This window comes from Notolepis coatsorum (genome assembly GCF_963971535.1).
Source record: "Notolepis coatsorum genome assembly, chromosome: 9".
Taxonomy (NCBI): Eukaryota; Metazoa; Chordata; class Actinopteri; order Aulopiformes; family Paralepididae; genus Notolepis; species Notolepis coatsorum.
Window position 1 is genome coordinate 76,155,056 of NC_140173.1, and position 17,228 is coordinate 76,172,283.

Consider the following 17,228-nt stretch of genomic DNA (forward strand, 5'->3'; position numbering starts at 1 on the left):
TGTTTTCATTAGGAAACTGGGCGCAACCAAGTGAGGGAGTGTGTGTAAGAGAGAGAGGGGGGGGAGAGAGAGAGAGAGAGAGAGAGAGAGAGAGAGAGAGAGAGAGAGAGAGAGAGAGAGAGAGAGAGAGAGAGAGAGAGAGAGAGAGAGAGAGAGGGGGGGGGGGGGGTTTAAAAAGTTGTGTTCCAGTCCAGTTCAGTTTTTGAAGGACTTTTTGGGAACCGGTTGGACTGAAAGTACTTGCTCTCGCTCTCTCTCTCTCTCTCTCTTTACACATATTTTCCTCCCTTGTTCCTTCTCTCATTGCAAGCAGCAGAAACAGGCTGTTTCTTTCCATTTCCAGCTGGTCTCTCCAGGTTCGCTCTCCTCTTCGCCATGACCCGCCCCTCCACCTTCTCACTGGGACTCCTGCTCCTCCTCATTGGCTACACGGCAGCAGGTAAGAGGTTTAGAGGTCACAGGTCAAAGAGTATAAGGGCCAGAGCAGCTGGGTAAAAAGCTGAAGCCAGAAGTAGCTCTACAGTTGAGTCTGTTAAAGAAAGAAAAGTAGATCCCATGGCCCGGAGGGATGTTTGCATGGGAATCGACCTTTCCCTTACCATAACCCTATCCTTAACCACTCCCACCACCTAAACATGTACAAACGGCCATCCCGGCTATGGGATCTAGACGTTACCCTTAAAAAGGGTTATATGTGTTTGGCTGTTTGGGGAATCTTTGTTTGGTTTGCTTATTTATTGGAACAGCTAATCTATAGATCAATGGTGTGGCGATACTGCGTGGTGATCTCGTATTGTGAAAAAGCATGCTTTCTATTAGTGACTTTGCAATGGATTCAGAATTGCTGTGGCTTTCCGGAAGGTTTGCTATTTGATGTATACTCTTTATGTCTTTGTCTTTGACTCTGTAAGGGACGGTTTACATTTGATGATGCGTAAGTGTGTGTGTGTGTGTGTGTGTGTGTGTGTGTGTGTGTGTGTGTGTGTGTGTGTGTGTGATGTGTGTGTGTGTGTGTGTGTGTGTGTGTGTGTGTGTGTGTGTGTGTGTGTGTGTATGAACATGCAGCATCAGTCTGCATTTATATTGTGTGTGTGTGTGTGTGTGTGTGTGTGTGTGTGTGTGTGTGTGTGTGTTATTCGCAGGTTAGCCAACGCAGCACATCTGTTTCTTGTTTGACTGCAGTTCTCGCTACACTTAATCTAATACACCGTCGGTACACTTTCTGACAACTGTCTCTCATGCCATCCATATTCAGCTCTACTATTCTTCTATTTTGTTTACCTTTACTAACTAACTTCCATGGAAAATCACAAAAATGTTGACCCCTCCTCCATCGCCAACTCTGTGACTTCCCTGACGGTAATAGGCTTGTGTGTGAATTAGAGTGACTTCATACGTTAAGAATGGCCAACTGCAGTTACGTAGGAACTTACTCACACAAACACACATACGGACGCACACAGCCACACCCGCGCAAACGCATGCACCACCCCCCCCCCCCCCCCCCACACACACACACACAGATTTATTAATATCCATAAGCAATTACAAACAGGCCAGGGACATACACATTGTAAATGCAGTCACATATCAAGAAATGTCTGCTCATTTATCTGTGTGCTCAGATAACAACCAGGTTTATTTCCTAGCCGGGTGGGGCTCAGTGCACGATTCCATTTCATTAGTCATTGTCAAGAAGAACTTTCGTCAAAGTTTTCCAAATGTCTCGAACACCCCCAGTGAATTTAACCAAGCATTTTGTGTCTGGGAAATATGCACTAATGCACACATCTGCATCACTCTAATTCACACACAAGCCTAAGTCTGAAGATGACTGTTACAAAGGATCAGATTAAACCGAATATATATATTTATTTATTGATATATATTGCATAGTATTTGTATATCGTTTGATATCCCTTGTATATTCCTTGTACATATACACGGAATATCCCTTTAGTCCAGCCCATAATATTTCATTCTCCTATTGGACAGTGGTCCACCGGCGCCAGGGACCGGCCCCCGGAGCCAAGTTCAAAGTCACCGACACGACATGTCTGTACTTGCCCGGCCCTGCCCAGGGATATGGCGACAGAAATGAGAGTGGCACTATTTGTTCACTGTGCGTATAAATACGGCGCAGGTGAATGTAGAAGCCCCTTAGCCCCTTACCTCCGTACCCTTCGTGCATTTAGTATGTTACCGATAAGTTGAAGCCTCACCCACGATACAACGTGCGGTGAAGTATGGCCTGTTTGGCCTCAGAATAGAGCATCGAGACCGCGTGCGAATTAGTAACTGAATTGTCAGAGTTTGGCGCTATACCGTCGAGTGCGACATATTTCTATTGAGTCTTTAATAGTCTATTTGTGTATAGTGTATCGTGCGGTTAGAATTCTATAGTGACCAGCATCTCCAACGCTTTCTCGTATTAGCTAGAGTTCTTATCCAGGCTGGGCCGACCGCATGGCGCTTTCACCCGAGGAGACCTAGGCGAGAACCGTATGGACATGTACACTGGATTAATCTACCCGACGACTACATAGCCCTTTGCGGCTGGAATATATTTGCTTTGGTCCTATGATTTATGGAGCGGATAATCGCCGACGCCTGCACGTGTTGGATTTACCCCGAGAGGAGTCAAGTCGAGTCGGCGCTCAGAGAGCCTGAGGCCGCCTAGCTTTCTTCACTGTAGAGCTACAGTCTACAAGAGAACCAAGCTGTATTCGTCTGTGGATCAAGAGACTACTGCACCGGCTTCTGTACCTGAAGTCTCCCTAGTCATCGTTGACCAGACGTCCTACTACCGACAGATCTTCTACCCCCTTGCTGGCTTACAACCAGTGGGAACCCTTTCCAGTATCTCCCGCTATTACTAGTGTACCATAGATATAATTCCCTAAGATTCAGGTTGTATAATTACCTCCTGCGTAACCAGAGAATGGACATTCGTTATTGATTTGCCTACGCATACTCCTTTGCCTTACAAGTGCATTCAAAGAATAATGTAAAGTATCCTATGTACCTTTTGCTCCATTAAATACTTGATTAATACCTTTGACTGGAACCGATTTCATTGTGGGAAGTGTTCATCATATTCATATATCGTGTACTGTATGGCCAGTAATTAAAGTACATAAAGCGGTAGTGGTTTAATGATACCATACTTATCAATACAGTCAGGGAATTGTACCCCTCAGTTACAATTGGTCCTTCGAGCCGGATAATAACTAGTGTAATATTAATATAGTGGTATTAATATTGAAATGGCCTATGATGAACACTCCACAAAACGGTCCTCCTAAAGTAGATCGCCCGCAGCGTAGACGGCAGCCACCTCAGTACTTAGAGGATTACGTTGCCAGTATACTACCTAGCCTTCTACAGACGGTAAACGTGGAAAAAGTAGAAAGTAAAATTATGTCCGACCCTATCAACCAGGCTACCCCGCCAACAGAGGCCCTAGTGGGTTCTAATGTAACTGACCAAGCTCACGGTAGGGACCAGGAGGGAACTGACACGACTTTACCCCCCGCCAAGACCGAAGAAGTAGTCCCCGGAGAGCTCCAGGAGAAAGACAACCCTCCAGAGATGGAACTCTGCCCGGTACAAGAAGAGGAGAGCGCCCAGGAGATAGAGCTCCAGGACTCCCCGCAGGAGAACGCATCTCCAACGAGTACTGCCAGGAGCGGATCACCTCAACCAGCGTCTTCCCCCAGCGAGGCGGACAAGATGCTGGCACAGGTGTTCCTCGCCAGCCTAGCAGCCTCAACAGAGCGCGATCGACTCCAAGCACAGACGCTTAGTGAGCGCGAACATTCTTCCATGGAAAGAGAACGCCTCCAAGCGCAGCAACGGAGCGACGAAGATCGTATACGTCTAGAGATTAGACGCCTTCAGACGGAAGAGAATATGGTAAGAGACCACGCCGAAGCCCAGCGCGCCGCCGCCGAAGCCCAGCGCGCCGCTGCCGGTGCCCAAAGAGAAGCAGAGCGCGACATTGCTCTCACCAAGCGCGAAGCCGAGCGCGACCGATTACAAGCGCAGCTAATGGAGCAGCTGATCGCCAGGGCAACACCCCCTCCCTCCGCACGGGGTTCCAGGGCCTCGTCAAGACACGGGTCAAGGGCACCCTCCCCTAACCGATCAAGCGACCCTGAGCCCGACCACCAGAGAGAGCCTATACCCCCCTCCGAACTCCTTCCCCGACCGGTCCCAGTGAGACCCAGCTACAAGGAAGGAACGGTATACACCGCGGAGAGGCTAAATAGACGACTACAGGATCTAGAGGACCTGACAGAGGAAGAAGAAGAGGGAGAGGAGGAGAGTCAAGCCCGACAGCAGCACAGTACTCCACAGGACCAGGAGGTCCAGTACAGCCCAGGCTCTACCCCCGCGGCTCTGCGCTACAGACCCCCGACTCAATTCACGGGTGAGATTGACGCACGACCAGTCCCGAGGAATAGCACCTGGATACGCGGGCCATGGTACCCTGCCGGTACCAGCCCACCGAGAGGCGTAAGAGGAGACTCGCCTAGGAGGCCTCTCTTCCAACGCTCACCGATGTGCCAGCCATCTACGGCATCATACATTGGCACACCGACGTTTCCAGACTTCACCCATGAGAACAGAGCACAGTACACGGAGCTACGGATGTGCTTAGAGACAATGATGGCTGATGTAGCTGATGAACGCCACAAGTATGCTATCCTATTGAAGCACCTCAAGGTGCCCCGAGCGCACAATATAGCGCTGGCCTATGCCACCTCTACTACCCCATACACAGCGGCTCTAGCAGCACTCGACCAAAGATATGGACGCATATGGGACTACGTAATACAAGAGATAAGGCATATTGACCGCCTACCCCCAGCAACAGACAATCGCTCACTAGACGACCTGTCTATCAAGGTACAATCCCTGGTAGGGATGCTGGGGGCGCAACGAGAAAAGGGTATGCACGAACTATACGCAAACTCTAATGTCGAGAGGATTTTAGAGAAGCTCCCGCCCGCCCGACAAGAGCGCTTCAGGCGGCAAAGAGACCACCGTGATCCTAACGGTCCCGAGCCATCCCTCCTAGACCTAGCCGACTTCCTGGCGAGAGAAGTCAGCAGCCTGCGATTGGATACGTTCGTGCGGAGCACACCAAGCTCCAGAGAAGGACCTAGGAGAGCAAACGATGGCCGAAGATTGGTGACTGTCATGCACCAATCAGAACCAGTACCGAGCAGCAAGAACCACAGTACCCCCTCGATGAAAGAGAAGTGGAAGATGGTGTGCCCGTACTGCGAGAAAGAACACTGGTTGTCACAATGTGACACATTCAAGAAGATGACCGCCGACGAAGTGGGTCAATGGATAAAGTCCAACCGACGCTGTTACCGATGTGCGCGCAGTCACATGGCAGCCGAGTGCCGCTTAAAGAAGAGGTGTAGTCGGTGTGACGGAGCCCACCTAGATGTCCTACACGACAGTAACAGAAGAAAGCCCGCACCCTCAAGCAGCACAAAGGCAAGTGTTATGTACATTGACCCCGCCAGCAGCGGGGGCGCCCGAGTGCTCTTAAAGGTGGTCCGCGTAACACTGAGTTACCAAGACAAGGTCATGGACACTTACGCCGTCCTTGACGACGGGTCAGAGAAGACCCTTCTCCTCGCATCCGCTGCGGCCCAGCTGGGGCTGCGGGGGAGCGAAAACCAGATGACGATTCGGACAATAAGAAGAGATCTAAAGACGATAAAGGGCGAGAATGTCTCCTTCACTATCGCAGCAAGCGGGCAGCCAGAGAGACGGTATAGGATTACTAATGCTTTCACCAGCCAAGAAATAGGCCTGTCGCAGTACACCTACCCCATCGCCAAGCTGATGGATAAATATGTGCACCTGCGTCAACTACCTATCCCGCTCATAGACGGTGCCACCCCGACCCTGCTGATAGGCTCCGACCATGCAGACCTCATAGTCCCGATAGACCGGGTCCACACAGGGCCCAGAGGCTGTCCTGCAGCAGTCGAGACCCGCCTAGGATGGACATTACAAGGCCCCCTCGCTAAGTCTCTTAACCGAACAGCAGCCACTAGCTGCCTCCACTCCAGAGTGACAGAAGAAGACACCACCCTCCTACAGCATGTCGAGAGGCTATGGACACTAGAGACAATGCCCTTTAAGAACGAAAAGAAAGACATTCGTTCCAAGGAAGACATTTACGCCATAGCACTCCTCGAGCAAGGGACAAAGAGAGTCAAAGTCAACGGAGTGATGAGATACGCAACTCCACTCTTGAGGCGAGAGGGTATGCCCACCTTCCACGCCCCAAAAGAAGCGACGGAGTGGTATCTATTGAACACAGAGCGGCGCCTAGCCAGAGACCCCGCTCAAGAGACTGTGTACCACGCTGAGATTAACAAGCTAATCACAGCGGGACACATAAAGAAAATTGACATTAAAGAGGCCGATCAGACGACCGAATCATGGTACGTGCCGCACCACAAAGTACACCACAACGGCAAGGATCGTATTGTGTTCAACTGCAGCTACCAGATCGGATCACAAAATCTGAATAAAGAGCTCTTGCCCGGCCCAACACTCGGCCCCTCCCTACTAGGCGTGTTACTACGTTTCCGCCAGGATAAGCGGCGACATCAAAGGGATGTTCCTGCAGGTGAGACTAGTGGAGGAGGACAAGCCCCTGCTGCGGTTCCTATGGAGAGAGAGGATCGGGGATGAGCAACCAGCCATCTATCAATGGGAAGTCCTCCCTTTCGGAACCACATGCAGCCCATGCTGTGCTACGGACCCAGCAGCTGATGAAGAGGTCCGAAAAAGTGTAGAAAATAGTTTCTACGTGGACAACTGTCTGCAAAGCGTCTCGACGCCAGAAGAAGCCAAGGCCCTTCTACTCAAGCTCCGCGCCTCCCTGATCAAAGGCGGCTTTGATCTCAGGCAGTGGGCCAGCAGCGACCCGCAAGTACTGCGCAGCCTCTCCCCCGAGGACAAGGCAGCAAGCAGCGAGACCTGGATGGCGACCATCCCAGGAGAAGCCCAAGAAATGACATTAGGACTAGTCTGGCGCTTCAAAACAGACTCGCTCCATTATAAACACACACCCCTGACCAAGGAGCAGGGAAGGTCGACTGCACTACCGACCACCAGACGGAGTGTATACAGAACACTCGCCAGACAATATGACCCGTTGGGATGTATTCTACCTTACACCACCAGGGCAAAGATGATTGTAAGAGCGTTATGGGACAAGGACCAGGGCTGGGACGACCCCATACCCGAACACCTTGCATCCACATGGAGAGAGTGGGAGACGGAACTCAGCTCACTCCCAGGTGTTAACATACGCCGCAGCTACTTCCCACCCACAGTGAGGCCGGAGACGTGCCAGATGGACCTGCACGTCTTCAGCGACGCCTCCGAAGTAGCCTACGGTTCGGTGGCCTACTTGCGTGCCCGAGAGGAGGGAGGAGAAATACATACTGCCTTCATCCTGGCCCGCTCAAGAATAGCCCCACGAAAGCAACAATCTATCCCGCGTCTAGAGCTCTGCGCAGCCCTAGCAGGAGCGCACCTCGCCACGTTAATCCAACGTGAACTCACCATTCCGGTGCAAAGAACAATCTTGTGGTCAGACTCCACGACAGTACTCACATGGATCCGGTCTGATTCGTGCAGATACAAGGTCTTCGTGGGGGTCAGAGTCACAGAGATTCAAGATTTAACAGAAGTAGCAAGCTGGAGGTATGTGGACACAAAACACAACCAGCTGACGTCATCACCCGGGGAATGTCCCTGGATGACCTCACCCGTCACAACCCATACAGTGACGGACCAGAGTTTCTCAAGCTCCCGGAAGAAGAGTGGCCTACACCCACCCCACGGGAGGCGAGTAAAGAGGAGGCCGAAAACAAGAAATCTGTGTTCTGTGGATTGAACACACTCGTCTCCACAGACCCCGACATAGACGATTGCCTCACCCTAGAGAGTGCGCAGCTAAAGACATTTCTGTGGCACCACCCAGAGGTTCAGCCCACTACTGACATTTCAGCAGCTGACTACGAAGAAGCAGAACTTCTTCTACTACAACGAGCCCAGAGAGACTCGTTCCCCGATGAGCTAGACTGTCTACAGGGAGCAAAGCCCGTCCCATCAGACAGCAGACTGCTCCACCTAGCACCCGAGAGCGACGCCCATAGTCTCATCAGAGTGGGTGGTCGTTTGCGGAGAGCCCCAGACTTACCGGATGACGTCAAGTACCCGATAGTCTTAAACAGCCGACACAAGGTCACAGAGCTGATCATAAAGAAATACGACGAGGATGTGCACCACGCAGGGGCAGAGAGAGTCTTCGCGGAGATCAGACGTCGTTATTGGATACTGCAAGGGAGAGAAGCAGTGCGGCGCTTCCAGCGAACCTGTCTAGACTGTCGTAAGTGGCGAGCGCAGCCCAGTATACCCCGGATGGCTGACCTACCTCCCTGTCGCCTCCGACTCGGCGACAAGCCTTTTCACTCCACCGGTATGGACTGTTTCGGCCCGCTGTATATAAAGAAAGGAAGAGGAACCGAGAAGCGGTGGGGTATTGTATTCAAATGCATGACCACCCGAGCGATACATATAGAACTCCTTCCAACCATGAGCACAGACTCATTCCTTATGGCCTTCCGAAGATTCACATCGCGGAAAGGCAAACCGTCTATATTGTTGTCTGATCACGGGACAAACTTCAAAGGCGGAGAAAGAGAGCTGAGAGAGAGCTTCCAAGCTATGGGCCCAGAACTTAAGACCCACCTCGCTCCATCCCAGATTGACTTCCAGTTTAATCCCCCGAACGCACCTCACTTCGGTGGAACTTGGGAACGAGAAGTACGTTCAATAAAGACAGCCCTGTACGCCGTGCTTGGCGGAAGAAGTCCTAATGACAGTCCTCACGGAGATCGAGGGAGTATTGAACTCAAAGCCCCTCGGTTACGTCTCAAGTGATGTAGCAGATGTCGACCCAGTCACCCCCAACACACTCTTGATGGGGCGGCTGGACCCCGCGCTACCCCAGACAATGTACAGGCCTGAAGAAGCGAACGGCCGAAGAATGTAGAGGTACAGTCAAGTATTGGCTGACAAGTTTTGGAACAGCTTCCTACTCCACTACCTACCGTCTCTACAGACCCGCCAGAAATGGGTGAAAGAGAGAGACAATTTGACAGAAGGAACAGTCGTCATGATTATCGACCAGCCACTACCCCGAGCTATGTGGCCGGCTGGCCGCGTAAGCAAAGTGATCACCGGTGCCGACGGAAAGGTCCGAGCAGCTGAAGTGCTCATCCAAGGGCGGACCTACACCCGACCCGTGGCGAGGCTAATAGAACTGCCAAGGCTCCCCGATACTATCGATGACGACCATGACCCCATGACTTTGTGAACTGACTGACCCTCACAGCAGACATTGAGTAGTGGACAGTGCGGTTAATCTGTCTCTGCTTAGCTAATTAGGTGGGACTAATTAGGGGGCGGCTGTTACAAAGGATCAGATTAAACCGAATATATATATTTATTTATTGATATATATTGCATAGTATTTGTATATCGTTTGATATCCCTTGTATATTCCTTGTACATATACACGGAATATCCCTTTAGCCTAGTGCAGACCATGGTATTTCATTCTCCTATTGGACAGCGGTCCACAGGCGCCGGGGCCGTGCCTCCAGAGTCAGGTTCAAAGCCACCGTCAAGACATGTCTGTACATGCCCGGCCTTGCCCAGGGATACGAGACAGAAATGAGGTTGGCACTAGATTGTTCGCCGTGCATATAAATATGGCGCAGGTGAATACAGAAGTAGAGTTACCCAATAAGTTGAAGCCTCACCCACGATACTCCGTGCGTCGAAGTATGGCCTGTTTGGCCCCAAAATAGAGCATTGAGACCGCGTGCGAATTAATAACTGAATTGTCAGAGTTTGGCGCTATACCGTCGAGTGCGACATATTTCTATTAAGTCAGTAATAGTCTATTTGTGTATAGTGTATCGTGCGGCTAAAGTTCTACAGTGACCAGCATCACCAACGCTTCCTCGTATCAGCTAGAGTGCTTATCCAGGCTGGGCTGCTTTCATGGCGCTTTCACCCGGGGAGACCTAGACGAGAACCGTGTGGACATGTACACTGGATTAATCTACCCGACGACTACATAGCCCTTTGCGGCTGGATTATATTTGTTTTGGTCCTGTGATTTATGGAGCGGAGAATCGCAGACGCCTACACGTGTTGGATTTACCCTGTGAGGAGACCAGTCGACTCTGCGCCTTAGAGAGCCTGAGGCCGGCTAGCTTTCTTCACTGTGGAGCTACAGTCTACGGAGAACAGCTGTATTCGTCTGTGGATCAAGAGACTATTGCACCGTCTCCTGTACTTGGAGTCTCCTTAGTCATCGTTGACCAGACTCTCTACTACCGACAGATCCTCTACCCCTGCTGGCTTACAACCGGGGGGACCCTTCCAGTATCTCCCGCTATATATTACTAGTGTACCATAGATATAATTCCCTAAGATTCAGGTTGTATAATTACCTCCTGCGTAACCAGAGAATGGACATTCATTATTGATTTGCCTACGCACATTCCTTTGCCTTATAAGCGCATCCAAAGTAAAATACAGAGAAGTATATTATGTACCTTTTGCTGCAATAAATACTTGATTACACCTTTGTGTGGAACCGATTCATTGTGGGAAGTGTTCATCATATTTATATATCATGTACTGTATGGCCAGTAATTAAAGTACATAAAGCGGTAGTGGTTTAATGATACCATACTTATCAATACAGTCAGGGAATTGTACCCCTCAGTTACATATAGAGTGTATGAAATACTATGAATCACTACAGTATTTCTGTGATAAATCTATAGTGTATGAAATACTATGAATCACTACAGTATTTCTTTTTGATCATATATTTTTTTTATTCAGCACAAAATCAAAACAGTACAGATATGTAGATATACTTTACATCACGTTCTCAATCAACATCATGTCTGTACCGTATCATTAAGAGACAGCTATGCTTGGGGAAGGGGAAGGGGCGTGGGGGACACACACAAAGACCAACAACAAAACAAAATAAATAAATAAACAGGTAACCCAGAAAGGCCAGAATATACTACGTGTCAACCTTTCTGTGATAAATCTATAGAGTGTATGAAATACTATGAATCACTACAGTATTGCTGTGGTAAATCTATAGAATAATGAAATACTATGAATTACTACAGGATTTCTGTGGTAAATCTATAGGATATATGAAATACTATGAATCACTACAGTATTTCTGTGGTAAATGTATAGTGTATGAAATACTATGAATCAGTATTTCTGTGGTACATTTGTAGTGTATTAAATACTATGAATTACTTCTGTATTTCTATAGTAAGAAAATAACTAAACACTATCGGTTTTTACTGTAGTTAATTTTCGTATGGGTATAGCAGCAGCAGCTGGTTTAAAAGATCGTTCTTCTCAGCAAGTCAGTTTCAACAAGATGTGTCTTGTTTCGGGTTGCAGTATTTGTTCAGTTTGGGAACGCTTACAAAGTATTTTGGGCCGGCAAGAAGGTATCAGCAAATCATCTGTCACAGAGGCTGAAATGGTTGCGCAATTACAGAAAGTTGCAAGAGCAAAGTGACTCAGGTATCTTTGCCAAAAAGTCCGTCTGTAAACGTGCCCCATTCAACTGCGGCTTTTAACCCTTTCACTAGGGTTAACCTGGTAGTGTGGTAGTGAAAGGGTTAACCCTTTGTCGTGTGGCAGTGAAAGAAAGGGTTATCCTTCTGTAGTGTCACAGGGAAAGGGGTAACCCTTTGGTAGAGTGGTAGTGAAAGGGTTAAAGTGTCCAAACGTGAGACTGCACCCCAGCCCCTAGACTAGACGGTGGAACCACAGCCAGGGAAGGGAATATAGGTTTCTGGCATCAAAGGGAAGAGGATCATTGGAAACACGAATCTTTCAAAGGAAAATGACTGGAACAAAGTGTGTAACACTTCTCGCGCCGTTAGGCCTGTGAAGCCTTGGTTCTAACCAGGACCACTTTATGGTTATGTAATATCTTAGGGCACGTGATATGCCATAGGGATTCCATTGTGATCCTTCATCCACTGAGTGGGGTTCAGTCATGCTAGGTCAGAGCCTGGTGAGAGGGCTTAGGTTATCTGTTCCCAGTTCAGTTCACCACAGCGCCATGTCAGCAAAATAGCTTTAGTGGCTGGGCTGCAAGCTGCCTGCGGCTAATAGCAAACATGTGGAGTTAGTGGTGTGTGAGGGGGGAAGGGGGGGGGGGGGGTGTTTGAATTAATAGTCATAAACCCGTATGAGGTTAAACGTTTTCTTTTGCCTAGATATACTTTTATCATCACCCAAATGTTCTGGTATAATTTGTGGCAAGTTACTGTATGTGTCTCCTGATAGAGAACATTACTGTATGTGTTCTCCTGATAGAGAACGTTACTGTATGTGTTCTCCTGATAGAGAATATTACTGTATGTGTTCTCCTGATAGAGAACGTTACTGTATGTGTTCTCCTGATAGAGAACGTTACTGTGTGACTGTATTGAGACTTTCTCAACTGCTTTTCTCCCTTTTGTCTCAGTGCCGCTCTTCACCTACCAAGGAGGATGAATGGAGATGTTGCTACCATTATATTACATTATATAGTGTGGAATAACACATTACATTTTAAAACACTGTGCCGTAACCCCATCTCCTATTGAGTGACTCGAGTTTAGAACCCATAGCCTGGAAGGACGTTTACACATTTATTTAACATGTTTAGGTAGTGTGAATGGTTAAGATTAGTGGGTAAGGTAAGGTAAACGTTTATTTAAAAAAATTATCCGGCTTTGCAGTTCAAAGAGAATTCCCATGGAGGTGTAGTCTGACGTCACTGGTTGTTCCACTCGTATAGGGATTTATCATTGGGAAAATGGATTATCGGCTATTGTAACAATTCTGTCGCATGAACATTGGCAAGCTTTCCATTTTTGCACAAAATGAGTTCCCTTCTACCACTAACATTATTGTTTAAGCATTTTTGGTTGAAATAAAGGTAGTTATAAGGTTTTTAATTTGTCGTGAAAAAATAACTACATTTACCAGTAGGCAGCCTGTTGTTCACTAGGCAGCCTGTTCAGTGCTGTCGCCTAATCCATGTCACGGCCAGCTGATACCAAGCTAGCTAGCTAGCTAACGTTAATGTTACCCCGCTAGACGTACTAGACGTTAGCATTATGTCTACTGTCGTGAACCATTTTAAATTGGGGCATGTAGAGGAGTTTCGGGAACGAGTAAAATGTGCAGGTCCTCTTCTCCGACCTGTGGGGAAAGCACTGCACACGCATCATGCCGGCTAGCAAGCTAGCTAGCTACACGTCACGGCCCGTTGATACCACGATAGCTAACTAACGTTGTTACGAACTCAAAAACCTTATAACTACTACTACTGTCGTGTCCATAAGTTCCCTGGCAGAATACTTTGTTTGTGAGGACAAAAGTATACAAAGAGGAGAGAACCATTTTAAATCGGAGCATGTTAGAGGAGTTTCGGGAATGCCGGCTAGCAAGCTACTAACTTAACGTTATGTAAAAAACAATAACGTTATAAACTATACACAATATGTACAACGAAACAATGATTTACATTAGTATTTACAGTGATTTAATATGCAGCAAAATAACGTTATACGATTTAAAATATAAATACAAATATGGTAACGTGATTGTTGCTTTTAAAAATGGTGGTTGGCTTTAGAGATTAATGGTTATGATCACCAGAGAGATACTAGCCACAGATTCAGGGTCAGTTATTTTCCCATTGTACGAATTTTTAAGCTTATGGAATGTAAGGGGATCTGATCCTAGGTCTGTGACTATACAGGCAGGAGGCTACGCTGTGGTGATGTCAGTCAGCAGCGCCAAATAGCAGTGTAGTTTCCCAGCGAACGAAAACATGAACGTTGTTATTTTGCTACCTTTACGATTAATTGCGAATATTTTCATGTTGAGCTATAGATTGTGGATGAATACGCACAGAAAGGTACACCATGCCAACGTTAATGCTTTATTTATCTAAAACGAGCCGATTTAGGAATGGTCAATGGGGAAATACATTAAGTGGAACAGAGGGTGGAACAGGAAAAAATGAAAATGACGTAACCACTACACCTCCCTATTGGATCTAGACACTACCCATCAAATGAATGGAGGAAATGAGAATTATTTTTAACTAATGGAACACACTTTATGTTTTCTTCATCAGGACCGCAGTCTAACCCTCAGCGCAGAGCTGTCCGATCCAGTGCCTGTCAGGAACACACCGCTCTTCACGGTCGACTGGATGTAGTGGAGAAGGTGAGAATCCCTACCGTTGCTAATTTCCAGACTTACTTCACAAAGTCTATGGAATCTTGGCTCTTTTCTCTCTTTGTTGGTAACTCTCATGTGTCCACCTCCATTCCATCTGTTGGTGCCCAAGAATCCTCAGCATTTCCTTCAAAGGATTAGATTTTTGGATAAATGGCTCACCGCCTCGTCCAATTCTAGCTACTGGAAGCTGAAGCCCTACAACAGTGAACGCTTGAATTGTCAGACTCAAACTCTCGAAAAACACAAATCCTATAGTGGTGTGTGTGACTACCCTGGTCTGACTGTGACCCCCCCCCCCCCCCCCCCCCTTACAAGCTGTCATTAATGTGTAATTCATCCTGACAACATGTCTTCTGTCCCTTTTGTAGAGAGTGCAGGACACAGTTGAGAAGCTGGAGACCGAGCTGGCTGTTCTCCTGGATGCCATTGAAGCCCCAGAGTGGAGCCCACTGCTGGACACCAGCGGCAAGCCTGTGGTCGAAATCCTGGACGGCCAGGGGGAGAGCACACACTTCTAAACTGGCTGAGGAACAGAGGACTGTGGACAGGCGATAGACCGACGTCTGGAGGGGTTGGACTCCTGGAATTTTCCCTTTGAGAATGTTTTAATCATGACACAAACAGTGTCCACCCTTTCTCATCCCAACGGCTGATTTATTTTTTTATCCACTTTTTCTCCCCAATTTCAATTTTTCTCCCATCCCAATTTCGTATATCCAATTCTTCCCTCCCCTGTCTTAAACATTGCTAGACTATGCCTCCCACAGGTCGGTTGTAGTGAGGACAGAAGCCTTGCATCACGTGTCCCCTCCGGTACACAAGGAGGCAGCCTGTCGCATCTTTTCACCGCAGCAGCTCGAACTCTCAGTGGCGAGGGGTAACGTGTGGGAGGCTCACGCTGCCCCCGTCACTTCCTACTTCCGTCGCACCGGCGTCACCAAACCGACCTGTAGGAGTCGCTGTCCACAACGTCAAATCCCCACCCACCGGCTTTCCCACCCTCTAACACTTGCCAATTGTGTTAGTATAAACGACCGGCCAGAAGGTAGTAACGCAGAGAGCTGGGCTCGAACCCAGCGTCTCCTGCGTTAGAGGCGAGCACCTTGCCCACTGCGCCAATCAGCCACCCTCCCAACGGCTGACTTTGATAAAAAAAAAAAAAAAAAACTGTATATATATATAAAAAGAAAATGTATAAAAAAATAAAAACAAGTGTCTTATCTCGGGAGAGGAGACAGGCTTATGTGTAATGCTGTACGGCTGATAGATCACGACACTAATGCTTACTTGTCTGCATTATTCACTCTCGCTAATCCTGGGACAACCTCATCCCTTTTTCCTCTCTTCCTCCCAGGCTCCTTTCACACAGTCAACGGTGACGCAGCTTAAAGGGCATGTTTACAATGTTGTTTTAAAGGACTTCATTCACATCTACATGTGAATGTCTTCTCGCCGCCGCTTTCTCACACAGCCACACCTCTCTCTGTCACCCTCTACTGTCTGTAACGAGCTACACATGTGGAAAAGGTGCACAGTGTGCCTTTAATGCAGGTGGTAGGGCTTTGGCGATGAGACAATGAGACAAAAACACATGAGAGTCACGATTCTGGAAGGAGTTTTATTTCTTTATCAAAGCAGTTAAAAGCAGCATGTTTTTTTTAATACACAGAGCGGTTTGAGAAGGTACAGTACAAGGCTGTTACTGAGACCCGGGCTTGCAAACGGATTCCCCATGAAAATCCTATGGTTCAGAACGTTATGCAAAATAGCTTCACAAAGAGGCGAGTGGCATACGTCATCTTTTTTCCCTCCTCTCAACAGGACACTGAATTACATAATGTTTCCACGAAGGTCAGACATCTATGTTTTCGCTTTGAAGACCACCGATTCTTAAACTGTCGGATGGGTGGCATGCTGTCGCTGGCCAAACACGATGCCTTTTCAAACAACCGGGTAAATAAGCTCACAACAATTGTGTACAATACATCAACACATAGGCAACATCTTGGGTCGGGGTTTGCAATGTCCAATTGGGAAACAATGACTAATGAACATGGCTACACTTAAAAGTTATCAATGGAAATCATTTACTATTCATTTACGAATGATAAAACATATAATTACAACGCCTTTCAGGCCCCCCCGTCTGTTTCATCCGATGGCGTAGTGGACCCATTTGAGAATCGCCTCAGAAGTAATCGAACGTTTTCACAAATTAAGACATTCAATGCAACATTTTAATGACAGCAGTACAGCTTGGGTTGGGGTCAGAACCTCCTCCCCAATCCTTCTTCTTAGTATTATTATTATTTTTATTACTTTGCCTCACGGACGATAACAAAACACTTAAACTTAACCCGTAAAACAGAGTGTCAAACACAATCGCTGGCCTACGAAACCACTCGCTCGTCAGGGATTCGAACGAAGCATTAAGACAACCTACCAGATGCCAAAGGTACTGCATGTCATGAAGAAAATATATACCATGCTGTCCATGTAGACTTAGAGTAACACTGGGATTATATGGTTTATACAGTCGTAGATGTTCTTCCGTAAACTCGATGACTTTGATACAAACAGTCCGGCTGGCCAGGACTTTACACGAATTGGAACGAGGCCTGTGTCAATTATCAGGCGAGTGTCAAAAGGAATGCTACAGTACTCTTCAGAAGCTCGTGCATGCAGCCAGACCCAAGGCTCCTTTAGGCTTCTGCTAAAACAGGCGCATACTGTAAATGTACATGCAAAAAGCGGCTGAGCATCAATGTTCTTAATGCACTTATCTTTTATCTTCTCATTACATATTTTGG

General features: G+C 47.7%; 1 protein-coding gene across 1 annotated transcript; it reads left to right on the forward strand.

Annotated features, from left to right (window-relative positions):
* Positions 1 to 213: 213 nt before the first annotated feature.
* LOC311234367 (placenta-specific protein 9-like) lies at positions 214 to 15,651 on the forward strand. The gene is made up of 3 exons (XM_084321524.1): positions 214 to 439; positions 14,312 to 14,403; positions 14,787 to 15,651. The coding sequence occupies exons 1-3, from the start codon at positions 376 to 378 to the stop codon at positions 14,934 to 14,936; spliced, it is 306 nt and encodes a 101-aa protein (XP_084177650.1). The 5' UTR covers positions 214 to 375; the 3' UTR covers positions 14,937 to 15,651.
* Positions 15,652 to 17,228: the final 1,577 nt, after the last annotated feature.

Coding starts and splice junctions, on each gene's coding strand:
- LOC311234367 (XM_084321524.1), top strand. CDS start 376: ATGACCCGCCCCTCCACCTTCTCACTGGGACTCCTGCTCCTCCTCATT. Junction 440..14,311: donor CATTGGCTACACGGCAGCAG/GTAAGAGGTTTA, acceptor TTTCTTCATCAG/GACCGCAGTCTAACCCTCAG. Junction 14,404..14,786: donor GACTGGATGTAGTGGAGAAG/GTGAGAATCCCT, acceptor TCCCTTTTGTAG/AGAGTGCAGGACACAGTTGA.